Source organism: Microcaecilia unicolor, chromosome 6 (assembly GCF_901765095.1).
Source record: "Microcaecilia unicolor chromosome 6, aMicUni1.1, whole genome shotgun sequence".
Taxonomy (NCBI): Eukaryota; Metazoa; Chordata; class Amphibia; order Gymnophiona; family Siphonopidae; genus Microcaecilia; species Microcaecilia unicolor.
This window is the reverse complement of record NC_044036.1, coordinates 132072238-132099896: the sequence shown is the minus strand read 5'-3', so window position 1 is coordinate 132099896 and position 27659 is coordinate 132072238. Positions and strand designations below refer to the sequence as shown.

The 27659-nt window shown below is 44.2% G+C and overlaps 1 protein-coding gene across 3 annotated transcripts in view; it reads left to right on the top strand.

Annotated features, from left to right (window-relative positions):
* SRGAP3 (SLIT-ROBO Rho GTPase activating protein 3) overlaps positions 1 to 27659 on the top strand; it is a 155292-nt gene that overhangs the window by 71322 nt on the left and 56311 nt on the right. For all 3 annotated transcript variants that reach the window (XM_030205441.1, XM_030205440.1, XM_030205439.1), the window contains exon 2: positions 19840 to 20035. In XM_030205441.1, the coding sequence (XP_030061301.1) occupies positions 19840 to 20035 (196 nt within the window). The remainder of the gene's footprint in view (positions 1 to 19839; positions 20036 to 27659) is intronic.

The window sequence follows — 27659 nt, the reverse complement described above, 5'->3', positions numbered from 1 at the left end:
GGGGTACTTCTCCTATATTTCTCTAGCACCTGTGTTGTGCTGACTTCTGGAAATTGTATGACTCTCCTAGCAGCAGGCTTTGTGAAGTGGGTGCCACAAAAAACATCTTGCATGCATCTGTGTGTTTTTGTGATGCTGTCAGGGGCTTTGCCAGATTCAGTGGGTGTGAGAAGTGGTCTGGGAAACTCAAAATAACCAGGGCATAGGGAGGTAAGGTACTGTGGGAACATGGTTTCAGGAGGAACCAGATGATTCTGGAGCTCCTCCATCAGCACTTTTGTGGGAAATACCATGTGTGAGAGATTCACAGAAGTAGGTCTTTCAATAAACCTTTAAGTAGTAATGTTCTACAAGAAAATACTTGTGGTCTGAAGAACTATTTGAGTGTCTCGTGAAAGATTAAAGAAAAATGTGTCGGGCTATGATCCTGATTAAATACATTCTTGTTCCTATTCTCTTATGCACGTGGAAGACTCTTCACTGAGCCTTGACATGTGTTTCCAGCAGAATGTGGAGCACAGGGGAAAGGCTGTTGTCACTTTAAGAGCCTAGATGGTTAATTCTTGGGGGTTGGACCTGGTATCTTGGGTCCAAATTAAACAATGCTGAGCTCAGGGAATGGATGCAGAGATACGAGGACTGGACTGGACTGGAGGACTAAGAGAGTGAGGACAGGGATACAAAGCCCTTTGATCTCTAGGACTAGGTGCAGGATTACAAAAGTTGTAACTTCTACAATTGTAGGGTGGAAGGAATGGGTTCAGGGAGGCAGAGCCTGTGACCTCTTGGACTGTAGAGCTCAGCGGAGGGTCACCAGGATCAGAACTGGGTTGTGTCAGTGCAGTACTGAGTTATCTGTTGTCTCCAGCACCACCAGTATGTATGCAAAAGTAGAGACCCAGGGTTGAATTGGATTTGTGGGTCTATGCCCCTTCTCTGGTTGGGCTGGTTCCTCTGGAGCAGTTTGGGTGCAGAACTGTTTGCTCTCTTTCTATTCCAAGTAGAAATGTACATCCTTATGGCTGTGTGTCTGACACCTTTCCTAAATGCTAACTTAATTTGGAAAAATATCACTGCGGGTGGGTTTAACCCACTGCGCTTTTGTTAATTGGTTCTGTTCTGATTGGTTCACAGTATGAGTGAGATGTTGTAAGTCACTTTTACTAAGCATCACATTGTGTCTGTGTAACATCTTATAGTTTGACAAGGCCATGTGGAATCCCAAAGAGTAGCAACTTTCCATGTGAATCCCAAAGAGTAGCAACATTTCAAATGTAATCCCAAAGAGTAGCAACATTCCATGCTGCCAATCCCAGAGCAAGCAGTGGCTTTCCCCATGTCTGTCTCAATAGCAGACTATGAACTTTTCCTCCAGGAACTTGTCCAAATCTTCATTAAGCCCAGATATGCTAACCACTGTAACCACATCCTCTGGTAACGAGTTCCAGAGCTTAACTATTTGTTGAGTGAAAAAATTTCCTCCTATTTGTTTTAAAAATATTTCCATGGAACTACTATGAATTGTTTCATATGTTAAAATTCTAAACTGCCAAGAACTGTTGATGGTTGTCAGTAAATAAATGTTTTTAAATATCGAATTTTTAAAGCAGTAAAAGAGATTTTATGCTGCTTATCCTAGAAATAAGCAGTGGATTTTTACAAGTCCATCTTAATAATGGCTTATGGACTTTTCTTTTAGGAAAGTATCCAAACCTTTTTTTTAAAAACCCTGCTATGCTAACTGCTTTTACCACATTCTCTGGCAACAAATTCCAGTTTAATTACACATTGAGTGAAGAAATATTTTGACTGATTTGTTTTAAATGTACTACTTAGTAGCTTCATTGGAAAGAGTAAACAAGCAATTCATGACTAGCTGTTCCTCTCCACTCAGTAATTTTCAGACTGGGATCAATAAAGGGGATCCATTTTCCTGAGGACTCACTTGGTCTCTGCCCCTGGGTTAATGTGTCTTATCCGTACACATTCTTTCTCCATTCCTGTCAGTCTGTCTGTCTGTGAGGGGCTCTCTCCTGTGCTGTGTAGCTGTAGACTGAGAGGAAGCTGGTTCTAAGTTAGGCATTTTATTTTATAATACTTATCATTTTTATAGCACTAGTGGATGTAGAGTGGGTATTAGTATTTAGAAATAATAGGTCCCTTCTCTAAAGAGCTTACAACCTCTGTAGCAGAAGTGACAGCTCATTGCTCTAACCACTGGGCCATTTCCTCTTTTGGTTGCTGTCTCCTGAAGCTGAGAAGTGATTAGAGCAGATAAGAGCACACATCAAGTCGAGAAAAAAACTCACACTCCCTGACGCAGTCTCCAGATAATGACACAGGAGCAGTCCCATCTCTGGAATACTGAAAACCTCTCTTCTTTCTTCTCCTCTCTAATTAGGGCCTTTGCTTTTGGATATAAATAAGCGCCTATGTGGGATTCAAGGAAGTGCGGGCTACACTGAGCAGAATGTCCTACAGTTCAGCTGTTTCATGGTTCCCTGACGGAGGGAGAAAGGGGAGGATTATGGTTAGGGGACAGGGTAAAAGGGAAAGGGTATTGCAGACTTCCAGCTGAGATCATGATATGGTTTAAATTCAGAGACTAGCAGTCAATAAGAAAATAGTGAAGTATAAAACGCATTGTGAGGGACTGTCCAGCACACGGCCTCATCAGAAAAATCAATCGTGGGATAAAACAGAAGATAACTTGATACTAAATATCGTGCCAGCAAAATCCCATTTATTTTTGAAGCACTGTTTTTGATTACAGTTCTCTAAAGCTGTAAAACCCCTCTTCATACCCTTTCCTCACAGGTTTTCATCAGGCAATAAAATTGGGGTTTTTCATTTTTAAAAATGTTTGTTTGAGGCTAATTTCATTAATAGTTTATGTGGTTTTACACTACTGTTCACTATAGTGCACTATTTTTTTTTGATGAGCACTGTGGTAGGTGCCCTCCTGAGCAACAATGTGCACTAGTAACAATAGGAACATAGCACCTGCATCGTGTAATGGGGCTGAGGGTCACCCCTGAAGTGGGGACATATTCAAATTAGTAACAATATGGAATAAAACAGCCTCTCGTGTAATGGGGCTAAGGGTCACCCTTGAAGTGGGGACATATTCAAATTAGGACATAGCAGCCCCTTTGTGATGGGGCTGAGGGTCACCCCTGAAGAAGGGACATATTCAAATTAGTAACAATGTGGAATAAAACAGCCCCTCGTGTAATGGGGCTGAGGGTCACCCCTGAAGTGGGAACATATTCAAATTGCAGTGTCTGTGGCCATAGGAGCCGACTCTGTGGGTGCTGTTGGTGCTTGAGCACCCCCAATATTGAGAAAATTACTTGTATGTGTCCAAGGAAGGGTTATTTCCACTGGGCTTAGCACCCCCAATAATTTTGAAAAGTTGGCTCCTATGTCTGTGGCCAAATTGACTCGTTTCTCCTCTCAGCCTTAACTCATGGCACACAGGGTTGTTCCTCCGATTAAAGAAACTCACTGTAGTAAGGAATAAAAAGTCAGGCACAGGTAAAAAAAAGATTCCTGGAGCCCAGGGGACTTTAAGAGAAAAAGTGCCTTTAATGTGCCCCTCAGTATTTAACACATATGTACAGTATAAAAAGAACGAAAAGTAAAAGGCAAATTGTCCATAGGATTAGGGTCAGTTGTCACAACGCTGATCGTAACACTTCATCAGTGAAGAATTAAAATGTATAGGTTTCTACTCCGAGAGCGGGCATTTCCATTAGCGGGGAAAGGAAGAGCCCTGCTCAGGAGAGCGATCTATCGCTCAGCCCGCTGGGACCGTTGACCCCAACGCCGCCGCGTGCACCCGGAAGCGTTGTATCGACCGTCGAAGACAGAACAGGATCGAAGGAGTGGCGCACTCCGGAGGCAATAGCGACACCAAATTCAACTCTAGGATCGGCGCAGGGAGCCCAGCGATTGCCCAGGATAACGGAGGGGGAAACCATGGAGGAACCGCCGATAACAGCAACACAGGAGGAAATTACCTCCTGTGCTTTGGCGATGCAGCCCCTGGTTAAACCTCACGAGGTCTCACTGGAGACGATTTGGAGGGCTTTAGAATCTCTCCACAAGGTCTGTACCTCATTCATTACTGTCTCCTTGAATAATTCAAATCAGATAAACTTTTTAAAAAGTCAGACTGAAGGGTTGTTGAAAAACCAAACTGACTTGGAAGGACAATTAGGAAAAATTTCTCAACAACAATCATTAATTTCAGGGGACCGAATAATAATTCACAGGAAACTAGAGAATTTTGAAAATCAATCAAGAAACCTGAACTTAAGATTGTTAAATTTTCCAAAATCTAAATTTGTTACTCCCAAGGATATGTTTGCAAAATTTTTGATAGAGGTATTCAAATACCCCGAACAATCATTACCTCCACTTCAAAAAATCTATTATCTGGAAATGAAGATTTCCTCACAAAAAGATATTTCTAAACCTGATTTACCTGAGAAATTGGACTTAACAAATTTTCTGGAGCAATCAATGGATAATACAGAGACTAGAGCAACCTTAATTGTAACATTCGTTTTCCTACAAGATAAAGAATCTTTAATGAGACTTTATTTCAAAAATATTCATCCGGATTTTAAAGGAAGCAAGGTCTCTATATTTCCAGATATTGCACAATGGACACAACAGAGGCGAAAAAATTTTTTGGATATGAAACAGGAATCTCTTACAATTGGGGCGATATTCCAGTTACGATTTCTGTGTAAATGCATGTTGATATTTAAGGAAAAAAAAAAATATATTTTTTGAACCTGAACAATTGCGGTCTTTCCTTGATATGAAGAGGAACCAGGCCTTAACCCAAACACCAAGTCCCGAAAATACTTAAAGAACCACTGCTAGTATACTTTAATTTACTTATTTTTTATGCTAACTTCCTTTGGCTTTATACCGTCTTGAATCCACCATTTATATTAGTGGACTATAATTCCATTTTTCAAGAAAATTTCTTTGTGATAATATTCTTTATATGTTCTTTGAAGCTTGAAATGGATGTATCTATTCAAAGAGATGTATCTTTGTTTAATTTGAAATTAATAAAGAGATTTAAATAAAAATGTATATACTGTGGGTAACTTCACTCACTTCCAACTCCAACATTTTTTATAAATCTAACAGCAAACTACTACTACTTATCGTTTCTATAGCGGCACTAGACGTAGGCAGTGCTGTACACTTGAACATGAAGAGACAGTCCCTGCTCAACAGAGCTTACAATCTATTCAAGACAGACAAACAGGACAAATAAGGTCAAATGACAGAGTAACAAGATTCCAGAATCCCAAAGACTACTACTACTTTTCATTTCTATAACGCTACTAGACGAACTCAGTGCTGTACACGGAACATGTAAGAGGCAGTCCCAGCTCGACAGACCTTACAATCTAATCATATAGACAAACAGGACAAATAAGAGATAATGGAATTAATTAAGGTGGGAATGATAAAACAGACATGGGTTAGGAGTTAAAAGCAGCCTAAAAAGATGGGCATTTAGCTTAGACTTCAAGGCAGCCAGAAATGGAGCTTGACGTACTCCTGGGGAGGGTAGAGCAGAGTACCTCTAGATAGGTATCTTTTTGGCTTATCTCAGATTGTCTAGTTTTATAAGTAATGACTGTGGGTTTGTTTCTGGAAAGTATACAAGGTTATGTGCTGAGGACTAAAAGATGAAAGAGGAAAGTGAAATGAGCTCCTTGGGAGGTGGAGGAAGATGTCTGTTAGGCACCCATTGGTGTTGAGAGCTCCATCAAGTTTGCTGTTTGCTCAGGTGGACAAATGTGACTCCGACGAGGAAGCAGAAAGGCAAAACCTGTACTTTTCCTGCTGTGGACGGGTTCTTGTCCCACCTGGTCAGTCAATGTTGGAGCTCTTTGGGAGAGGCGCACTGCGGTGGAGAGCATGCGCCACTAGACGAGGGTTGCTTCATGTGTAGACCGGAACATCATGATACACCTTGGAGACCCAAAAGTGAGTCATATAACTGATATAAACACAACAGGATCAAACAGCCAAGCACAGTTCTGTGTTTTTTTTGATTTTTCATACCAAAACGAACCACTCAGTTTGCACATCAGCTGTGTTACTTTTAGCCGCCACAGCTCATGTTGATGTTGTGTTTAAATCTGTTTCTAAACGGTACAAGGGATTTACAAGACCAGTTGCTTACAGAGTTGGTTCGCTGTGTTGCATACTAACTGCTTCAGCCACTAGAGTGTTGATTGTGACCCCTGAGGCAGGCGGTTGCATGTGCCGAAACACGGCCCGTGTTGGGTCCACATTCTGGTGCTTTCATTTTAAGAACTTTTAAGATTCAGCTCCCTGGTTGGCTGTCATTTGTCTCATCCTTTACTTCTCCTTGGTTCCTGTTGGATTTGCGTAGAGGTTTTGTCCTGTTTGTGTTTTTTACCCTTTCTTTTTTGCTTTGCCATAGAAGGAAGTGATCTGTAGCTCTTCTGGTTTTTCTGGTTGTTTGATTCTCCTCCTCTTTTTTTCTTCCGATTGAGGATATGATGTTTCCTGTATAATTCTTTTTCCTTGATTGTGTCATCATTGTATAATTTTGAAGTAAGATTAACCTTGAATTTTCATCCAAACCCTCCCCACCTCTCTCTCCCTTAGTCCTCACCCCCTACTCTCCTTCCTCTCCTTCTTTTTCCTCCTTCTCAGAAGTTTCTACTGAAGAAACTGCCCTTCTTCTTTCCTCCTCTAAATGTACTACCTGTTCCTCTGATCCCATCCCTACTTATCTACTTAACACTATCTCTCCTACTATCATCCCAGTCATCTGTCACATCCTTAATCTTTCACTCTCCACTGCAACTGTTCCTATGGCTTTCAAACATGCTGTGGTCACTCCACTCCTTAAAAAACCCTCACATGACCCTACCTGTCCCTCCAACTATCGCCCCATCTCCCTTCTCCCTTTCCTCTCCAAATTACTGGAACGTGTCGTTCACCACCGTTGTCTTGACATTCTTTCTTCTCAACCTATTCTTGACCCACTCCAATCTGGTTTTCGCCCTCTTCACTCTACTGAAACTGCACTTACCAAAGTCTCTAATGACCTGCTACTGGCTAAATCCAGAGGTCTCTATTCTATCCTTATCCTTCTTGACCTATCTGCTGCCTTCGCCACTGTAGACCACACTATACTCCTTGATACGCTGTCCTCACTTGGATTCCAGGGCCCTGTTCTTTCCTGGTTCTCCTCTTACCTCTCACTTTGTTCTTTCAGTGTTCACTCTGGTGCAGTGGCGTAGCCAGACTGCCAATTTTGGATGGGCCTGAACCCAAAGTGGGTGGGCACAAAATTTTCTCTCTACCCCCCTCCCCCAGCAAAATTTAGTCACGCTAATCAGATGCATTTGTCACACAGGGTAAAGTGCTGCTTTTCAGTGCATCAGATTTCAGAAAATTTATTTAATAGCCTAACACCCTTTTCAATGAGCTTTCAGAGGCCAAAACCTCCTGCCTCAGGTCAGTATAATGCAGTTACGGTATCCTCGCCTGACCTAAGGAAGGAAGTATTGGTCTCTGAAACTTCATTAACACAGGTACCATATTACTTTATCCTAAATTAAAAATAAAATTATTTTCTTTACCTTTCTTGTATGGCCATTTACTTTTTCTCATTGTGTCGCTCCCAGTCTCTAGATTCTGCTTTCCTTCGTTTTTGCTTAACTCTTCTGCCACGGTTTCCTAGCCATTTCTCATTTTTCTCTCCTTTTCTTTGCTTTCTTCAATATTTTTCTGCCTCTCTCTCTGTCCTGATTTAATTCATTCTTACTATCCATTCTTTAATTTCCTTCATCTACTTATGGCTTTTCATCTTTTTCTCACCCTTGTTCTCCCCATGCCCCTTCCTCTTATTCTCCAGTCTTTCACTACTCTCCTTTTCCATCCAGCAGCTCTCTTCTTTCTCTCCCCATCCTTCCAGTCTCCCCTCTCTCTCCCCATCCTTCCAGTAGTCTCCCCTCTTTCTTTCTGCATCCTTCCGTCCAGTGTCACCTCTTTCTCCCTACCCTTCCATCCAGCGTCTTCCCTCTTTCTCTCCCCATCCTTCCATCCATCTATCCTCTCTCCTGATCCTTCCATCTAATGTCTCTCTCCCTCTTTCTAACCAGTGTCTCTGTATCACTCTACCCTTTTCTGTTCAGTGTCCCTTCTCTCTCCACATCCTTCCAGTCTCTCACCTTTCTCTCCCCATCCTTCCATCCAGAGTCTCTCTCCCCATCCATCCGTTTTCCCTCTTTCTCTCCCCATCCTTCCATCTGTTTTCTATCTTTTCTTCCCATCCTTCCATGTTTTCCCTCTTTCTCCCCATCCTTCCATGTTTTCCCTCATTCTCTGCCATCCTTCCATCTGTTTTCCCTCTTTTCTCCCCATCCTTCCATGTTTTCCCTCTTTCTCCCCATCCTTCCATGTTTTCCCTCATTCTCTGCCATCCTTCCATCTGTTTTCCCTCTTTTCTCCCCATCCTTCCATGTTTTCCCTCTTTCTCCCCATCCTTCCATCTGTTTTCCCTCTTTTTCTCCCCATCCTTCCATGTTTTCCCTCTTTTCTTCGACGAGGCCCGCCCTGCATGCCAGCGCCAGCTCCCATTGCCGGCCACTGCTGCTTTTCCTGTTGAGCAGCAGGGCCGGCGCTACAAAAAGAAGAAGCGCTAACGGCGCTAAGGACCGTAGGACGAGAAATGTTTAAAAAAAAAAAAAAAGCGTGGCACCGGCAGGCACTGTCTCGGCAGCCTTGAGGCATTGGCTGCTGAGGCATTGGCTGCTGGCTCGCAGGCTCCTCCCGCAGATGGGAGGAGCCTGCGAGCCAGCAGCCAATGCCTCAGCAGCCAATGCCTCAAGGCTGCTGAGACGAGACAGTGCCTGCCGGTGCCGCGCTTTTTTTTTTTTTTAACATTTCTCGTCCTTAGCGCCGTTAGCGCTTCTTCTTTTTGTAGCGCCAGCCCTGCTGCTCAACAGGAAAAGCAGCAGTGGCCGGCAATGGGTGCTGGGGCTGGCGCTGGGCGGGCCTGGGCTGAAATTGGGTGGGCCTGGGCCCAGCCAGGCCCACCCGTAGCTACGCCCCTGCTCTGGTGGATCCTCTTCAACTTCCATCCCACTTTCAGTTGGTGTGCCTCAGGGTTCTGTCCTTGGACCCCTCCTTTTCTCCATCTATACCTCTTCACTTGGTACCTTGATTTCATCCCATGGCTTTCAATATATCTTTACGCAGATGACTCTCAGATCTACATCTCCACCCCTGAAATATCAACCTCAATCCAGGACAAAATTTCAGCCTGCTTGTCTGACATTGCTGCTTGGATGTCTCAACGCCATCTGATGCTAAACATGACCAAAACTGAACTTCTCATTTCCCCCCTAAGCCCACCTCCCCTCTTCCCCCTTTCTCTATCTCTGTTAATGGCTCTCACATCCTCCCTGTCTCCTCAGCTCGTAACCTTGGAGTCATCTTTGATTCCTCTCTCTCCTTCTCTGCACATATTCAACAGATTGCCAAAACCTGTCATTTGTTTACCTACAACGTTAGCAAAATCCGCCCCTTCCTTTCTGATTACGCTACCAGAACCCTTATCCACACCCTTGTCACTTCTCGTTTGGACTATTGCAATTTACTTCTCACTGGTCTTCCACTCAGCCATCTTGCTCCTCTGCCCAAAATTCTGCGGCACAACTTATTTTCCGCCAGAATCGTTATACCCACACTAGCCCACTCCTCAAGTCACTTCACTGGCTCCCTGTCTGCTTCTGCATACAGTTTAAACTTCTCTTACTGACCTTTAAGTGCATCCACTCTGCAGCCCCCCATTACCTCTCCGCTCTCATCTCTCCCTACATTCCTTCCCGTGAACTCCACTCACTGAACAAATCTCTCTTGTTGTCCCCTTCCCCTCTACTGCTAACTCCAGGCTTCGTTCCTTTTCTCTCGCGGCACCTTATGCCTGGAATCGACTTCCTTGACCTATATGTCTAGCCAGCAGATCAATATAACATCAGAAAAAACCAGCGCATACAGCAACTCAACACAACTCAAGCAGATGCACTGCAGGTTTGACAGCAGTGCATCTGCTTGAATTGTGTTAAGAGTCACATCATTTTAGGCATCTGCTGTATGCGCTGGTTTTTTCCAATCTATTATACACCACAAGTTTTCTGTTTTTAGATTTGCTCCTTTCAGAAGGTTTCAAATTAGCCCCTGACGCAGCCCTTGGTGGGCGAAACACGGCCTGTGTCGGGCAATTTGTTTACATGCGGTACCTTCAATAAAATCTTTCTGATGTTATATTGATCTGCTGGCTTCTTTTTCCATATTGGATTTTGCAGATCGCTTGCCTTGTTGTTTTTTTGGGACCCCTATATGTCTAGCTCCATCTCTACCTGTTTTCAAATCCATGCTGAAAACCCACCTTTGCACTGCTGCTTTTGGCTCCTAGCCTCTACTCATTTGCCCTCCCTTGTTCCTTCCTTCCTTCTCACCCAGTACTTCCCTCATCTGTAACTGTCTTGTCTGTCTGTATTATTTAGATTGTAAGCTCTTTTGAGCAGGGACTGTCTCTTTGTGTCAGGTATTCAGTGCTGCGTGCATCTGGTAGCACTATACAAATGCTAATAATAATAAGTTAACTTGAACATTTGTATGAATATAAATGTAAAACAGAAAAAAAAGAGAACTGATCTCCTTACCCAGTAAAAGGAAAGAAATGGACTTGAGAAAGAACCGAGCGCAAGATTTTAAATTCCGTTTAATGGTTTCCTTTAACTACGCTGGCTTCTACCTGAACTTGTGAAGCATTGCAATACTCACTCTTGCTGCAACTTTATTTATTTATTTGGATTTAGTATATTCCTCTCCACCCTTCTACCAGGCTTCACCAGACACCTGAAAACCTTTTGTACCCTTCCTCCCTTGTTTGGAGTATATGAAGTATCCTGCCGTCTGGATTATATCCTGTGGTTGGATTATCAGTCAGTCACACTTCTTACTCATCTTCCCATTATGTGTTAAAAGCAAGAGTACAACATGTATTTAAAAGATCAGCTGCAGGTAGAGTCTCTAAGGTGCCTTTGTTCACAATTTGAAACATTTATTGGAGGAATTTTTGGATTCTGAAATCTGGGTGGGAAAGTTATTTCTTCTTTGATTTATAATAGAAACATTCAGGAGCATTCCATTATAGAGGTGACGGTGCAGCTAGTTTTACAGCGCACAGATTTCAAACCTACACTAATTCAGTCCTGCTATGTGCTGATTTCCTGGTAAATGGGAACAGCGCCTGCATTTCAAGACAGTTGAGCAAGGTTATGGATCTGGAAAGCGACAAAAGGTTCTCATTGTAGAAGCAGAGCCTGGTCCCTTCTCCTGAAACAGAAGGACCCATCATTTCTGTCCTCTCCTCTCAGGTACTGCCAGAGTGCAGCCAACTTTCTACCAGGAATGAGGAGGAGCGTTAACAGCAGGAAACCTCTGAGCCCCAGCGGTGCCTCGGGGTGCTGAGTAAGAGTTGATCATTATGACATGGGTGCCAGCTCTGTGAGCAGTAGGCGGCTTTTCTGGGAGCTGCCAGCTTCAGCATTCTTCCGCACTCTTCGAAAGAGAAAGCTGCAAGTCTTCTGTCATCCTTTGAGCAGGGCTACAGGTGCCAGGGAGTGATGAAGGACTTGGTTGTGAGGCAGCCATCGGCTCTTGGTGAGTAGATTTTCCCTTGGTACTGTAGTGCTATCAGGTGAACTGCAGTCATTTCTCTGCAGTGAGTTTCTCTGTGTTTAAGGAACTGGTTTTGTATCTTAGGGGTTTCCCTGAAACCAGACAGGTTTAGCAGATCTGTGCACGTGTGACTAGAGGGCCATGTATGTATCACTTCTTTGAAGATTTGCTGTGGTGTACTGGGAAAGTTGGTCTGGCTGTCAACACCTGCAGGCTCTGAAGTTGAACAAGTCACTTTAACACCTTCTACCGTCTTCCTTCTGCTTGGGGAGGTGAAACATAATTCCGTGCATTCTCTTTTCGGAGTGATTTTTTTTAGCTTACATTCTGGAGGGAGAAGGCTTATGTGTGTGACTTGTTATTCTTTGTACAGGAAATCGGTAGGACTTGTTAGGGGATTCAGGAAGATACTACAGGGAACTTCTCGTTTTGACCAAATCCTTGCTTTTTTCTCTTATTCTTTGCATTTCTTTCTATGGACTGTACTCCCCCCCCCTTGTAATTCTAATTCAGCAAGAAATCTGAATATCCTTTTTTACTCTTCTGCTTTACCTTTTTTTGTCCATCTTAAAACTTCGTTCCTCATTTGGCCACCAGTCAAAAAACACCACACAGGTAAAGCTTTCAGTTTCTAACTGTCTGTCGACACATTGTTGAGTTGTGCCAGTTCCCTGGGACACACACTGTGGAGTCGCATGGCCTTACCCAATCTGCTTTGTGTAAATACTTCAGCAACCTTTTATCTGCTATTTGGATTCAAATTTATTCACATTTAACAGTGAGTGATGCTTTCCTTTTTTATGTACGTCTGTTTTCCCAGGCAAAAGAACTTGCTTAAGATTTCTTCCTCTGCAAATTCCAGGTTCTCACTTTATTTTATTCATTTCTCCCTTTTCATCGTTGTTTCGTACTTATATAGCTGAAGAAAGCTTTACCTCCTCTTTTTCTGCTTCATTTCCTGCCTCTAGTCTGTATTTTTGTCTTATTTCAATCTCTTTCTCTAACCACTAGGAGTAGCCTAGTGGTTAGTGCAGAAGACTTTGATCCTGGGGGACCGGGTTAAGTCCCACTGCAGCTCCTTGTGACTCTAGGCAAGTCACTTAACCCTCCATTGCCCCAGGTACAAAAAAAAAAATAAGTACCTGTATATATGTAAACTGCTTTGAATGTAGTTGCAAAATACCACAGAAAGGTGGTATATCAAGTCCCATTTCCCTTTCCCTTTTACCTTGTGAATCTGTTACCTTCTCAGTGCTGTTTTTGATTACCCACATCTGTAGGGTCACCTCAGTGCTGTCAGCCATCATCTGACCCGCCTGGCTTCCAGGATCTTTATTTAAATGGATTTATCAACTGCACATCTAGGCAAAGCTGATCTGAGCGGTGAACAGAAAAATATAGAGAATAAACTAAACAAACAGTGCTTTAAATGAAACATAAATCCAGTTCACTTCAGGTCAGAGTTTACTGTTAAATCACATTGTACGATGATCATTAGACCCTAAAGTGCCCGATATTCAAAGCAATTTAAATGGCCAAGAAAGGCTCCAGGCTGGGGCTAAGCATAAATATTCAGCAGCTGTTAACCGGATTCATGGTTAGCGCCTGAGCCAATACTGACTAATTTGTGGGTGGTCCTGGGGCAGAGTCTGTACTTGTGTAGATATTAAACACGTAACCGCCTAAGATAACTGCATAAAAAGTTGTCCTTTCTTTATGTGGTTCTACTTATGTGATTAAGAGCTGAATATTGCCCTTAACCACAGAACTGTTATCCAGCCACGTATGCCTGGATATTCAATAGCGGTGACATGGCCCATCATTTAATATCTGGGAATAAAATGCTGACCACTGCTTACTGAATTTCAAGGGGTTCTTCAGTAGCAGATCTAAAGAACTCTCCTCTGTACTGGACCCTTGTGTTGAGTATCTGAAGCACGTCTGTTGTGGGTTTTCTGTGACTTGTAGCTAATGTTACAGCAGAAAGACTCCAGTTCACTTCCAGCAGATTCGGGTCACCCTTTCCTTGCCATCCTGCTGATATCTCTTTCTGTGGCCTAGTTCACGTCCCTCGCTGTGCTGGAGGTCTGTATAATTCTCCTACTTACGGACATAGAATTTCTCTTGAGTTTCGCCAGGGCAGCCCACAATTCTTCCATTTCTTGTAGCAGCTGTTTGTGTGCTTCTAATATTCAGAGCTTTTCTCTGCTCTGTCTTTCCTAGAACGGTCACATCCCAAGATCCTTTTGGGTTAATATTGAGACGGGGTGGTCAGTGTTTTCTTAAACTCTGGCTGCTGCAGTTGAAATAAATCCAGATACTCAGTGTTAGAATCCAGGTAGTGGTTGGTGTTGAAATCTGAAGAGTGGACAGTGCAGGCACAATCCAGATAGTGGTGAGATTTATGTTGTTTCAGGAGAGCTAGTTGGATAACGTTAGGACAACCTTTTTCACATTGTGACTTTATTTTATTGTGACTATCTTTGTTTACCTCTCCATGCTCAATTTACATATCCTCAAAACCCCACTACTACTATGTTTACTACAACTTGTAACATTCTCCTTCAAGACTTTGTAATTCTATTTACTATGTAAGCTGCATTGAACCTGCTATGTGTGGGAATGTTGCCACTAACCGGATAACTCCATGGACCATCTGCATTCTGGATAGTGCCGAGATGGTCTGCACTGATTTTCAGCAGCAATTTCTGGGTTACTGGTGCTTTTGAATGTTGAGCTCCTGGATTACATCTGTGTAGGTCTGCCTATATCATGACTACTTGTGAATCTGTTACCTTCTCAGTGCTGTTTTTGATTAGCCACCTCTGTAGGGTCACCTCAGTGCTGTCAGCACTGAAGGACTGGCCTAGTGGTTAGAGCACCGGTATTGAAATCCAGAGGTGGCCAGTTCAAATTCCACTGCTGCTCCTTGTGATCTTGGGGCAAGTCACTTAACCCTCCATTGCCTCAGGTACAAACTTAGATTGTGAGCCCTCCTGGGACAGAGAAATATCCAGAGTACCTGAATGTAACTCACCTCGAGCTGCTACTGAAAAAGTTGTGAGCAAAATCTAAATAATAAATAAATACAACTTCAAGGCCTGTAATTTTCTTCAGAAGACTTTGACTCTGCAGAACACTGCTTAGGTCCCTCCTTCTTTGTTTCCTTTCTTCTCTTCTGATTGTTTCACAGAAGGCAGATAAAGACCATATGGCCTGTCCAGTATGTCCATCCATGCCATCTACTCTTCCTGTCACTTCCTTAGAGATCGTATGGAATTGTCCCGAGCTCTCTTGAATTCAGATACTGTTTTCATCTCCACCACTTCCACCGGGAGGCCATTCCATGAATTCACCACCCTTTCCGTGAAGAAGTATTTCCTCAGGTTACTTCTGAGTCTATCTCCTTTCACCTTCATTCTGTGCCCTCTCATTCCAGAGCTTCCCTTCAATTGAAAGAGACTCTCCTCCTGTGCATTTAAATATCTGTATCATATCTCCTCTCTCCTGACTTTCTTTCAATACATCAGTGGTTCCCAAACCTGGTCCTGGAGGCACCCCAGCCAGTCAGGTTTTCAAGATATCCACACTGAATATTCATGAGAGAGATTTGCATGTAGTGGAGGCAGTGCATGCAAATCTCTCTCATGAATATTCAAAATAGTCCAAAATATAGCTGTAAAATTGCTGACTGGTTCTAAGAGGTATGATGATATAACCCCCTTCCTACATGAGGAACGTTGTCTGCTTGTCAATTTTCAGATTTCTTTTAAGATCCCGTATTTGATATATAGGGTCTTATCGGCACAGCTTCCTCAGTATCTCCTGGATGTATTGGTTTCTTATACTCCAATATGTTCACTTCAGTCTTCTTCACAGAACTGAGTGGTTGTCCCATCTGTCTGGGAGATAAACACATGTTATTAGAGTCAGATTGTTTGCGGTCTCTGACCCTAAGTTATGGAATTTGTTGCCACTGTTGGTCTGTCAGGAACCAGATTCATCATCTTTTTAATGCCAGTTGAAAGCTTTTTTGTTTACAGCTGCCTTTGGGCTTTGATAATTACCCTATATAAATTTGTGCTCATTTGTGGGGTATCTTCGGAGACTCTTGGAGTTTGCTACGTGTTATATGGTGTGTAGTGTGTTTACAATATTTATGGTCTTTATATTTTCGCTATCATTTCTTTCCTGTTGAAAATGGCATTCTTTTCTAATTCTGTTTTATTTGGTATTTTATAATTGTAAACTGCCTACTATTTTATTGTGTGGTATATCATCATATTTTAATAAAACCTGAAAAATTCAATACAGATGAATATTACTTATAAAACAATATTCAAAAAGATAAGTTTTGAGAGCTCTTCTAACAAAAAGATACGTTTTGAGAGCTCTTATAAAAGGGAGATAATGAGATATCTGTCAAACAGTTGAAGGTAGAGAATTCTACCAATGTGGAGATTAATAAGAGAACATTCCATTAAATGTAGATTTGTAAATCACACTTCAGAGGGAATGCTTAGCGGCTGGTCGCAGTCAGCATTTGTGAATCGCTGCTGTTACCAGGGATCTCTAGGAGTAAAGCCAAGTTTGAAGGTAGATTGGGGAACAGACAAGAGAAATGGGAAGGTACCAGATCATGGTGGCAGTGGTAGTGTTGGGGAGGGGGTCCAGGGCACCACAATGCCTCCAGCCAGCCCTGTCTGTGGAGAGTCATACTAGCCAAAAGCCATGGTCAGTGAATGGCAAGTTGATGGGTCATTGTTCTCCTGTATTATGGAAGGCTAGACCGAATGAGAGCGGGAATGTTATTTCCTGTTGGAAATGCAGTTTGGATTAAGTTATGCAAAGGGGGCTGTGTATTACCTGCGATAGTTGCTTTGTAAATAAAGTATGTACGTCTGTGGAAAAGAGAAGGCTCGGAGAGGTAGCCTAGAGGGAGTAGCCTGTGGCAGTAGTGTACAGAGCTAATTTTCAAAGGGAATTAATGAAGGTACACAGTTTAAGCACACATTTTCCAAGTATGGCCTGAGTCCCGCATATAGCAATCTGGTTTAGGACGGGCTGGAGAGAGTTTCGACGGAACCTTCCGTAATTTGGAACGTGAAGACAGAGCCGGGCACACTTTTTCAGTCTGTGTCCCGCAAACAACAAGACGGATTTGGATAGGCTGGAGTGGACTTTGATGGCAACTCCAGTAGTTGGAACATAAGGACAGAGCTGGGCGGACTTCTACGGTCTGTGTCCCAGAAACAACAAAGAAAGACCATGATCAAATATATAATCTCACGTTCATTAGTACATAAGTATTGCTATACTGGGACAGACCAAAGGTCCATCAAGCCCAGCATCCTGTTTCCAAGAGTTGCCAATCCAGGTCACAAATATCTGGCAAGATCCCTAAGAAAGTTCAAGACATTTTATGCTGCTTATCCCAGAAATATTTTCCCCAAGTCCAATTTAATAATGGTCTATGGACCTTTGTTGATTGTTGATTTCATCCTGAATTGAGAGTGACTCTGACTTTTGGGCAGCCTGGATGGACTGTTGAGGTCTTTATCTGCCGTCACTGTTACTGTGTAAGTAGGGGGTGTACTGGAAATTACCCCCCAGGTGTTCAAGCATGGGTGCATTCTCCGAGTTTGCTGCAGGTGCTGTTAGCCTGTGTTACATGTAATCGTATTTAACAGTTGGGGAGATCCCTGTTCAGATTCCTACAGCATCATTCTCCAGTGTCTAGCCTGGCTAAATTCCAGGTCTGGCTAAAATTACATCCTCATAACTTGTAAATGACCCTGTGATTATTTGAAAGTGTAAACAGACAACCCCTTACAATTCAGATGAAACTCTGCACCCTGCTCACACCTCTGCTTACCTCTAACTGTTAGGATTGAATTGCAGCTCCTTTAATGCAGCTATTCGTCCACCCTGAATGTAGGACAGTGGCTGGAGGGAGGCCATTATTTATTCATGGATTGCTGCATGTTTTATGAAGGTGTGTCTGGATGTGGAAGCTGTTTGCAGGGAGGTCTTCAGTACAAACAGTTGTAAGAAAAAATGATTCTCTGGTCAGATGTGTAATGCCTGGGGGATGGATGCAAAGTTGTCCCCTTAATCTGTACAGAAAGGGAGAATGTGATGGTAGAAAAAGACCATATGGCTTATCTAGTTTATCCACCCACACCGAATGCTCATCTCTACAATCTCTTCCTCTTCCTTAGAGATCCTCTGTGCTTGTTTCATACTCTTTGATACTGTCTTCGTTTTCACCATTTCCAATGAGAGGCTGTGGCATGCATTCACCAACCTTACACTGCTGGTACTTTGAGTCTCTATCATGTCTCCCCTCTCCTGCTTTTCTTTCAAGGTATATATGTTGAGAGATACTATTGGGCTCATTTTCAAAAGAGAAGGGCGCCCATCTTTCGACACAAATCGAGAGATGGGCGTCCTTCTCCCAGGTTCGCTCAAATCGGCATAATCAAAAGCCGATTTTGGGTGCCCTCAACTGCTTTCCGTCGCAGGGACGACCAAAGTTCCCGGGGGCGTGTCAGAAGCATAGCGAAGGCACGACTGGGGCGTGCTTAACACATGGGCGTCCTCAGCCAATAATGGAAAAAAAGGGTGTCCCTGACGAACACTTATCTGACTTTACTTGTTCCTTTTTTTTTACGACCAAGCCAAATGTGCCCTAAGTGACCAGATGACCACCGGAGGGAATCGGGGATGACCTTCCCCTACTCCCCCAGTGGTCACTAACCCTCCCAGTGGTCACTAACCCCCTCCCACCCTAACAAATGTTAAAATATTTTTCCAGCCTCTATGCCAGCCTCAAATATCATACCCAGCTCCATGACAGCAGTATGCAGGTCCCTGGAGCAGTTTTAGTGGGTGCAGTGCACTTCAGGCAGGCGGACCCAGGCCCCCCCCCCCCCCCACCTATTACACTTGTGGTGGTAAATGTGAGCCTTCCAAAACCCACCACAAACCCACTGTACCCACATCTAGGTGCCCCCCTTCATCCCTAAGGGCTATGGTAGTGGTGTACAGTTGTGGGTAGTGGGTTTTGGGGGGGATTTGGGGGGCTCAGCACCCAAGGTAAGGGAGCTATGTACCTGGGAGCAATTTCTGAAGTCCACTGCAGTGCCTCCTAGGGTGCCCGGTTGGTGTCCTGGCATGTCAGGGGGACCAGTGCACTAGGAATGCTGGCTCCTCCCATGACCAAAGGGCTTGGATTTGGTCGTTTCTGAGATGGGCATCCTCGGGTTCCATTATCGCCGAAAATCAGGGATGACCATCTCTAGGAACGACCATCTCTAAGGTCGACCTAAATGTGGAGATTTGGGCGTCCTTGACCGTATTATCGAAACGAAAGATGGTCGCCCATCTTGTTTCGATAATACGTGTTTCCCCGCCCCTTTGCGGGGGACGTCCTGTGAGGACGCCCGCAGGAAAACATGGGCACCCGGTTCGATTATGCCCCTCCACGGATGACAGGTTTACAGATCACTAACAGCAGATCAGCAATTTCATGTTTGAGTTTTTTCAGTACCATCTGGTCCAGGTGATTTACTACTCTTTAACTTATCAATTTTCCCAGGTTCACCAAGATTTCTTTGTGACTGGAGCATAACTATATGGATGTTGGCACTGGTGTTATACATCATCGAGTGGTGTTGCAGTTTACTGTGCAGTGGGGTCACATTGCAGTGGTATATGCTGTAATGGGGATACCATTCAGTTTTGTTGCAGTATACCCTGTGTTGGGGGTTACGGTTCTGTGTCACTGCAAGTTCTGATGTGGAATGTGGTAGAATTACTGCTTTGTAGCTCTACATTGATTCTGCAGTGATAATTTTAGCATTATTGATGCAGTGTTCCCAGCTCTAGCACTTCATGCAGTACCAGTCCAGTGTTCTAAATATGAATAGGCATCCGTTGACTTTGAACAGTCTTTATTTTCCCACATATGTTTGGATTTCACCCTTTCTGTCGTGCTTGATATTCCATGTGCTGTGTTCTGTGCCCAGGAGGATTCACCTTTCCTCCCTTGTCTCTGTCTCCCTGCAGAGATCCGTGCTCAGTTGGTGGAGCAGTTCAAATGTCTGGAACAGCAGTCAGAGTCTCGACTGCAGCTGCTGCAGGACCTGCAGGAGTTCTTCCGCAGGAAGGCTGAAATCGAACTGGAGTATTCCAGGAGTCTGGAGAAACTGGCAGAGCGCTTCTCTTCCAAAATCCGCAGCTCCCGTGAGCATCATCAGTTCAAGTAAGTCCATTTCTTCCAACAACCAAAGATTTCACAGGTGTGCTGGATCAGGGCTGGTGCAAAGAATGATAACCTGAAGTGTAGAGACAGAGATGGTGAGTGACTGAAAGCTCAGGAGTGTAATAAGCCAAGACTGGGCTGCTATTTGCAGTAGGAATTATGTTACATTCTCTTTATAGACTCTTCTGTGTTCATTGCTAAATGTCTCCCTGCACATAGGCATCTGCCTGGAAAATTGTGAATTTTGAGTGACCTTTAGAGAGTAATGGGGACATGAAACCAGCGCACCAGATTCTGTCCTCTTCCCTTCTCTCTTCACCTCTGTGGATGGGCACTGTTATGCATGCAGCAGGGGGCGCTCTTGTAAGCTGTATCTGTCTTCCTACACTGGTGGGCGCTCTCTGACCCAGGCATTTCTACAGTGAGGTATGTCACCAGAGTTCACAGAACCTGGAGACCTGTGATGGGAGTTCAAGAGGCAGCAACTTTATAAAGCCAGAATGCATTTGTGGTTCACCTGCTGTTGTCTGAAGCAAGACTACAGAATTGGAAGTGTGGTGACCACATCTATGCAGACATGATTTCTGGTTTGCAAATGGTCTAAATAGGAATCAGATTTCTGCCTGTGTGCACTGAGCAAAGGCTTCCAAACATGAGAGAACATCTGTCTGCAGCAGGGGCTGGCGCCAGGCAACTGCCTGCTGAGAGGTGCGTGCTGAGCATGGCAGCAGTCTGCAGGCAGGAAGGGCTCCAGGGTTTCAGTGTAGATAGTTTGGAGGGCTGGAGACTGCCGTTTGACTTCCCATCTGTGCTTTAACAATCTTCCCTGAGCCAGCTCTGTTTTTGGAGGCACCTAGCACTCAAAGACATGCAAAGTGTAACTCGTCATTTCTTCCATAAATGAATTGCAAGGGTGCTGGGCTTGGTTTTATATGCTTACTTTGAATATTACAGTGAAATGCATTTTTCCTCCAGGTTGATATGAGGAAGGTTTTCATTTCTTCCCAGGAAGCAAAGTTCACCTGGACTTTATAATCCTTAGCAAAGCATCTAAGATCAGGGTTGGCCCTACCACTATGCAAATCAAGCAGGTGCCTAGGATGCCACAATTTCAGGGGCAGCAAAACAGCAGATAGCGCTGGCAAGATGGTGCAGTATGGCCTGCCGGAATCCTTATGCTTCTCCAACCAAAGGGTGAATTGAGGTGGGCAGGCTGAGTGGCAGCAGTCTGTACGGTGTCCCCCCCACTGCACCTCTTCCTCCTTCTCCTTAAGACCATCATCATGAATACATCCACACACCTGGTTGCAGGGCTGGTGCTTCCTAATGTTGATCTTATGCATTGCGTGATCAGCATCTGGAACCACTGGTTCTGCAACCACATCTTTGGAAGCTAAATGTAGTGTTATGATACTACCCAGATGTTAAGAGTCAGAGGTTGCTTCTACTTGTGCCAGCTTGCTGTAGGTAGGGTTACCATATGTCCAGATTTACCTGGACATGTCCTCTTTTTGAGGGCATGTCCGGGCAACCGGGCGGGTTTTGCCAATCTGCCCGTTTTTCCGGATTTCTGGACAAACGGGCAGGCTGGTGGGTGGGCCATCCTATAGGACAGCCCGCCCGCCTGCCCGTTTGTCCAGAAATCTGGACAAACGGGCAGATTGCTAGCCTCCCCTCCCCTTACTTACTAGTGCCCTGGTGGTCTAGTGACCTCTTCCGCCTTTGGGGCAGGAAAGAGCCCCCTCTTTTCTGCCCAGAGCGTTGCCCTGCATGCGTCCTTCCTGTTGTTGATCCTCGGCGCCGATTAAAAATGGCCACCGAGAGTTGAAGTGACCTCGCGAGACTTCAACTCTCGGTGGCCATTTTGAATCAGCGCCGAGGATCAGCAACAGGAAGGATGCATGCAGGGCAGCGCTCTGGGCAGGAAAGAGGGAGCTCTTTCCTGCCCCGAAGAGGTCACTAGACCACCAGGGCAGTAGTAAGGTAAATGGGAGGGGGGGCGATGGGGTATGTGACGGGGGGAGGGGAAAATGTGACAGGGGTCGGAGCGAGGGTGTGAAAGGGGACGGGGTGGGGTGTGTGGTGGGGCGGGGCATGTGCCCTCCTTTTGGGGGACAAAATATGGTAACCCTAGCTGTAAGGTAACTTTATAAAAGCACATAGAGGCATATGTTTTCTTTAGATTTATTTACCGTCAATATTCTACATATTTTTAAGCCTTCACTGTGGTCAGTTAAGTAATACCACATAATCAAAGCCAGGCCAGCACTGAATGTCCAGGTGTGACCAGAAAGGTTTTGGCTACCAGATCTTATGCAGGACTCACATAAGGGGCTATCAGCCCCCCCCCACCCCAAGTATGAAAGCCTCTCCCAACTCTTGGGCCAACTCTTTGCAATTCCCTTCCACATTATCTTCAATTTGAATCCTCATAGTCTTAAAAGTGATTTTTTTTTAAAGAAGATTTAGGCAGCATCATTTGAATTGGGATAAATTCTTTACTGTCCTATCAAATTTATGGTGTTCTTTTCCTGATCAGTTGATTGTATTTTCGTCTGATTGTGAACCACACAGATGGTATATCGAGCTTTAATAAACTTGGAAACTTAGGATCTGATCCCTCCTCTCAAACTCCCTGTTGGCTATGTTACTTTATTGTAAATCACCTTGTTTTTTTGACAAAGTTTTTTTGACAAAGAAGGGCAGTATATAAAATTTTAATAAACTATAATTCTCCCTCCCCTAACCCCAAGGCTGATGCAGCTTCTAGCAGGAAGAGTCGGTAGGATTTGAACCCTGGTCTCTCGGGGTCACAGCTCCTCTATAGGTGCAGCTCGTTTCACAGCCTAAGTCCTCATATGCAAATGTTGTTCATTTGGCTGGAGTGAAAAGTGGAAGGAATGTGCAAAATAGTGCAAACCACAGTAAAAGAGAATTTCAGTGTACAGAGACATTACTGGAGCGATTGTTTAATTCTTTGTTTTCATATTAAGCGATATTTGTTTGGAATAGTTTACCTACGGCCATCAAAGTAAGACAGAATTATTTATTCTTTTGTAAGAAATTAAAAACTTTTCTATTTGACAAATTCTGAACAATGCTGCATATGGCCATTAAAGTAGAATGAACTTATTTTATTTTTATATTTTTAGGAATTAGTTTGTCTTAAAATTTTATGTTTTCCCTGGTTTTATATTGTAATTCCCAATGATTGTATTGGTTAAGTTTCGATTGTAAACTGCCTTGGACCTCTTTGTTGGGATTAAGCGTTAATAATTTCTGTATTGTTTCTTGGTAGGTGGCAGGATATGATATATTTTGCTGCTGTCACTGCTGTTTCTCCTCTTTCCCCCTGGATCATTCAGTTATTCCTGCTCATTCTTTCTTTTTGGGAAGCCTTTGATTTTTTTTACTCTCAGTTTTACGAATTTGTGCATCTCTGATATTGTTGCCCTGCACAGGAAGAAATGCATTTGTCTTTCTGTTTCTCCAGTGTTGCTGTGCTTACAGAGTCTGGCTTCCTGGACTCTCACCATTGGGTCATTTGGTAGGTCTGCCGGCTGCAGGAATTGGAATACCCGGTGGATAAACTGGAGAGAGTCAGCGGCAGCCTCTGAATGTCAGAGAGGCTGGCAGCTGCTTTAGGCATTACTTCCTGTGGACAGAAAGATTTCCTGTACCATCTGAGGAGGAAATTTCAGTCAAGTAACAAAGGCCATCAACCAAACTAGTGGCTGAATCGACGCATCCTTCTGCAGGATCAGTCATGTAATGTAGACGCTGGTTCCATGAAAAGGTCCTACCAGGCTCCTGGTCTTCTAGGTTTTGGTTTAGCTTGATCTACAGAGACCTTTTGGTTTACTTGAGTAGATGAAGTCTTTTTACTGGACTAGATTAATATGTCGGTGAGCTTTTCCACACCCCACCAACGTCCTGCACTGACCTAATGGAAGTGCTGCTAATGGATTGAAATGTGGGATTTTATGAAATGATTAATGTTTTTGCTCAGACACACTTCACCACCTCGTCTTGCTCTTTCTAAGACCCTAGGCATCAGTCCTGAGATTCATAGGTCCCTCTCTGCAGGAACAATGGCTGCTTCAGCACACTCAACATTAAGCAAACTCCTTCACTGTTCATGGAGGGGTGGTTTGTGTTATGCCCCCACTTGTTTTGAAAAATCAACACCTCTGCTCAGATTCACTGACAGGATAGGCCTAACTAGCACTAGTGAAAACAGCTTTGACACAAAATGGACAAACTGTTGATTTGGTTTTCCCTTTGTTTCACATGTTTCTGCCTCCACCTGCTTCCTTCGTTTTCTGCGTCTTCAGAGAGTAGTTTCTAGCAGTCACCTCTGGCTGTACCACCTTAAGAAACTCCTTACCTTTGTAAGGTGGTATTGGGCTTGGGCACAGCTTGAAAGGAAGGGGTTAAACACAAGCAGGGTTTGCTGTGATGGGATCAGGAACACTGTCCATACAGAAATGCATTGGAGTTGGGTGTCGTTAGACCCTGAGATTCAGGTCCAACGTGGTCTGAGCACTTAGGAAAGATTTGTCTAGTGGAAGGAGTCATGTTGTGGCAATACCCTGTGACTGTTTTTCTGGAAGACCTCTTGGTAGCCTTGACTTCAGTTTCTGAAGTTCTGTAATGAATTAGTGAGACAGACGTTGACAGATTTTCTTTACATTTAGGATCCAGGCCAAAAACGTAGGAGCTAGCGACTGAGACCTTCCTTAATGAGCTCCCCAGCATTGAGTGGTCTCCACTGAAAGGGAATCTCTTCTGAGGTCTACCACAATACCTCTAGAACCTGATTTTTTGTTTTCCTATTCCATCTCTAAGGGAAGGCCACTAGCAGAAATACAAAGCCAGCAGCCCTCTCCTTTCCCCACCCCACTCCACCCTGTCATCACCCAGCTTCACTCTCTATCTCCTGCTCCATCATCACTCAGCCTTGCTCTTTCCCTTCCCTCCACCCTTCTTCACCCAGTCTCTCTCTTTCAGTCCATTCCTCAACACCAGTCTCTCTTCCCTAGTCCACCACCTCCCTCTTCCCTTAAAATTAGCCACCTCCCAGCTCCTACACCCCACCCCAGCTAGTCAGCAACTCCTCATTCCTCTAATCCGCACCCCAGTAAGCCAGCATCCAGCCTCACCCTTCTCCTCCACCAATCGCCGTGCTGTCTCTGCTACGGCTGCTGCTGGAGCAGGAACGTCATCCTCTGTGCCCTGGTATGTGGCCTGCTACTGGGGCAGGAATGTTGCCTCTCGATGCAGGAACCCACATTGATTTTCAGTTCTCAAATCTCACAGAACCAGTGCAAGACTTTGTGCAGCCCATGGCTCAGACTCATACAGAACCACACGGTGCATAAGGAGCAGGCCACAAACCAGGGCACGAGAATCCCAGGCATCAGATAGAAATTTCTAGTCGCCATGACAACCTGGTGCCTGGAATTTGTTGACCCTGGCCCAAGGTCATGGCTCATTTGTTATATTTTTCTTATTTTGGGGGGGGGGGGAAGAGATTAAAATCCTTCTAAAGAGACCAAAGAGACAAATCTGTTGCAGACAAAACTGTCCCAATATTGCAATCAAGTGTGACAGTTTCCTTGGAAACTGAAGAAATGGCTGAGGAATATCATAAGTTAGCTGTGTATTAGATTTATGTCTATTATTGCAGGGTGAGGAGCCCTTTTCTTCCAGAACAACTTCATTACGTCCTGTTGAATCCATTTTATTCCAATAAATCACTGGATCCTGCTGCCGGGAAGTGAACCCTATAGGGTAGATTTATCTGAGTAATAGGGAGCAGTTTCACCGGTGACTGGGGAGCAGACAGGCTGGCAGGGCCACAGAAATCTCCACACTGATAACGTTGAAGCAAGGAACAGAAAGCAGTTTGGAGGTCTTGACTTTTTGACAGCAATTTGAGGTTTTGTCAGTGAAACAGGTGACATGAAACCGTTCTCTCACTCTAAGAAAAGCGCCTGGAAATTTTAAGATACAGCAAAACCGAGCCTTCTGGTATCATATAGTTTTAACAAGGATCCCAGTTGTCATTCTGACCTACATTTGTCCTATCTTTTTCTAATTGATAAGGGAAGTGTTAACGGGAGTCGATACTGTCAGATGAGTTTGTCCTGTTGTACCTGGACAGGGGCGGTTGTACACCAAATCCCGACCTGGATCCCCTTCTCCTGCAGCTCCTTTCTGAAAAGCCACAGTTCTTTGCAACGGTGCACAGTAGCCAGGCTGAGATCTGGAAATATATGTAACTCTGCATTTTCACATTTACAGCTCTTTTCCTGCCTGTCCTTCTTTAGCACCAGCTCAGTTTCCTGAAAGTGGAGCAATTTAACAATTAAGACTCTGGGCAGTATAGACAGGTCAAACCGATGCTCCCTTCTCCACCACAAAGGGCGGGCTTGCCACTGTGACAGGAAAACAAGCATGAAGCATTTTCTGTACATTGGCAACCTCGTTTGGACCCTCATAATCCTCCAGCCAGCCCAAGATGCACAGGTTGGATCTCCGCTTCCTGTTTTGTTGCTCTTCAAGCTTTGCACTCAGCTTCTCCAACCTCTGGTGTCCTGCTGCTCCCTGTCCCATTTGCAATTCAGCTCCATAACTGTAGACTCCACAGTCTCTAAACAGGCTGAAAAGGCCTCCATTTTCTCTTCCAGCCTCGTAATTATCACATCTACCATCTCAGCCTCTCAGAATTCCTTTAAAAGCAGCGGCAGAGAGCTGGATCCAGGGAGACTAATGTTACCGCTGCCTGCGCCATCTTTAGCCTGCCTGGCCGACTTGGCAGCGTACAGATCTCTAATAGACGGACCCGGTTTGGGTTTAATTTGCTACGGCATGACTGCAGTATGGCAGAGTAAACACGCTGTATCCAAACCTGTTCCACTTAGGTCACAAAATGTTTGGAGGGTATCGGTAATCTTCACACCGTGGAGAGGAAGGGGGAGGGAAGCCGTGGAGCTAAGCTAAATACATCTGGATGCCATGGCTGCTTACCAGAAGTCCCCACATCTGGTACTTGTAAGATTACTTGCATGGAAATGTCTAATAATTACTTCATTCATTCTGGCCGTAGCCTTCTTTTCTATAAAAGGCAGACACATTTTTATCATGACCACACCCTTGTTTAAAAAAAAAGTTTTCTTTCTAGGGTTTGCTCCTCTGCTGTTTGTGCTGTATTCATTCTGTCATGCTGTACATGGTGTCTTTTGTGTAATGCCTGCATAGGATTCTGATGAAGGTCCGCTCTTCAGCTGTCCTTGCTGTGTTCATGCTTTACATGGAGCTTTGATGAGTTGCTCTTCAGCTGTGTTCATACTGTACATACATCCGTGTGACACCTGCACGGGAAGCTGATGAGGATCTGTTGTTCACGTTTCTGTGCTGTGCTCATGCTTTCCTTTTGATAAATCAACTTTATGCAGTCTATAAAAAGTTCACGGTTGGGGTATCCAATATAAAATTAATAACAAACCCCAAACCTCCACCAACAATTAATAAAGTGAGTATGTCTTTCACTTGACCTCAGCAGTGACTCTTTTCCCACCGAGACATAGACCAGCGACTCAGTGATCGCCATTGGTCATCA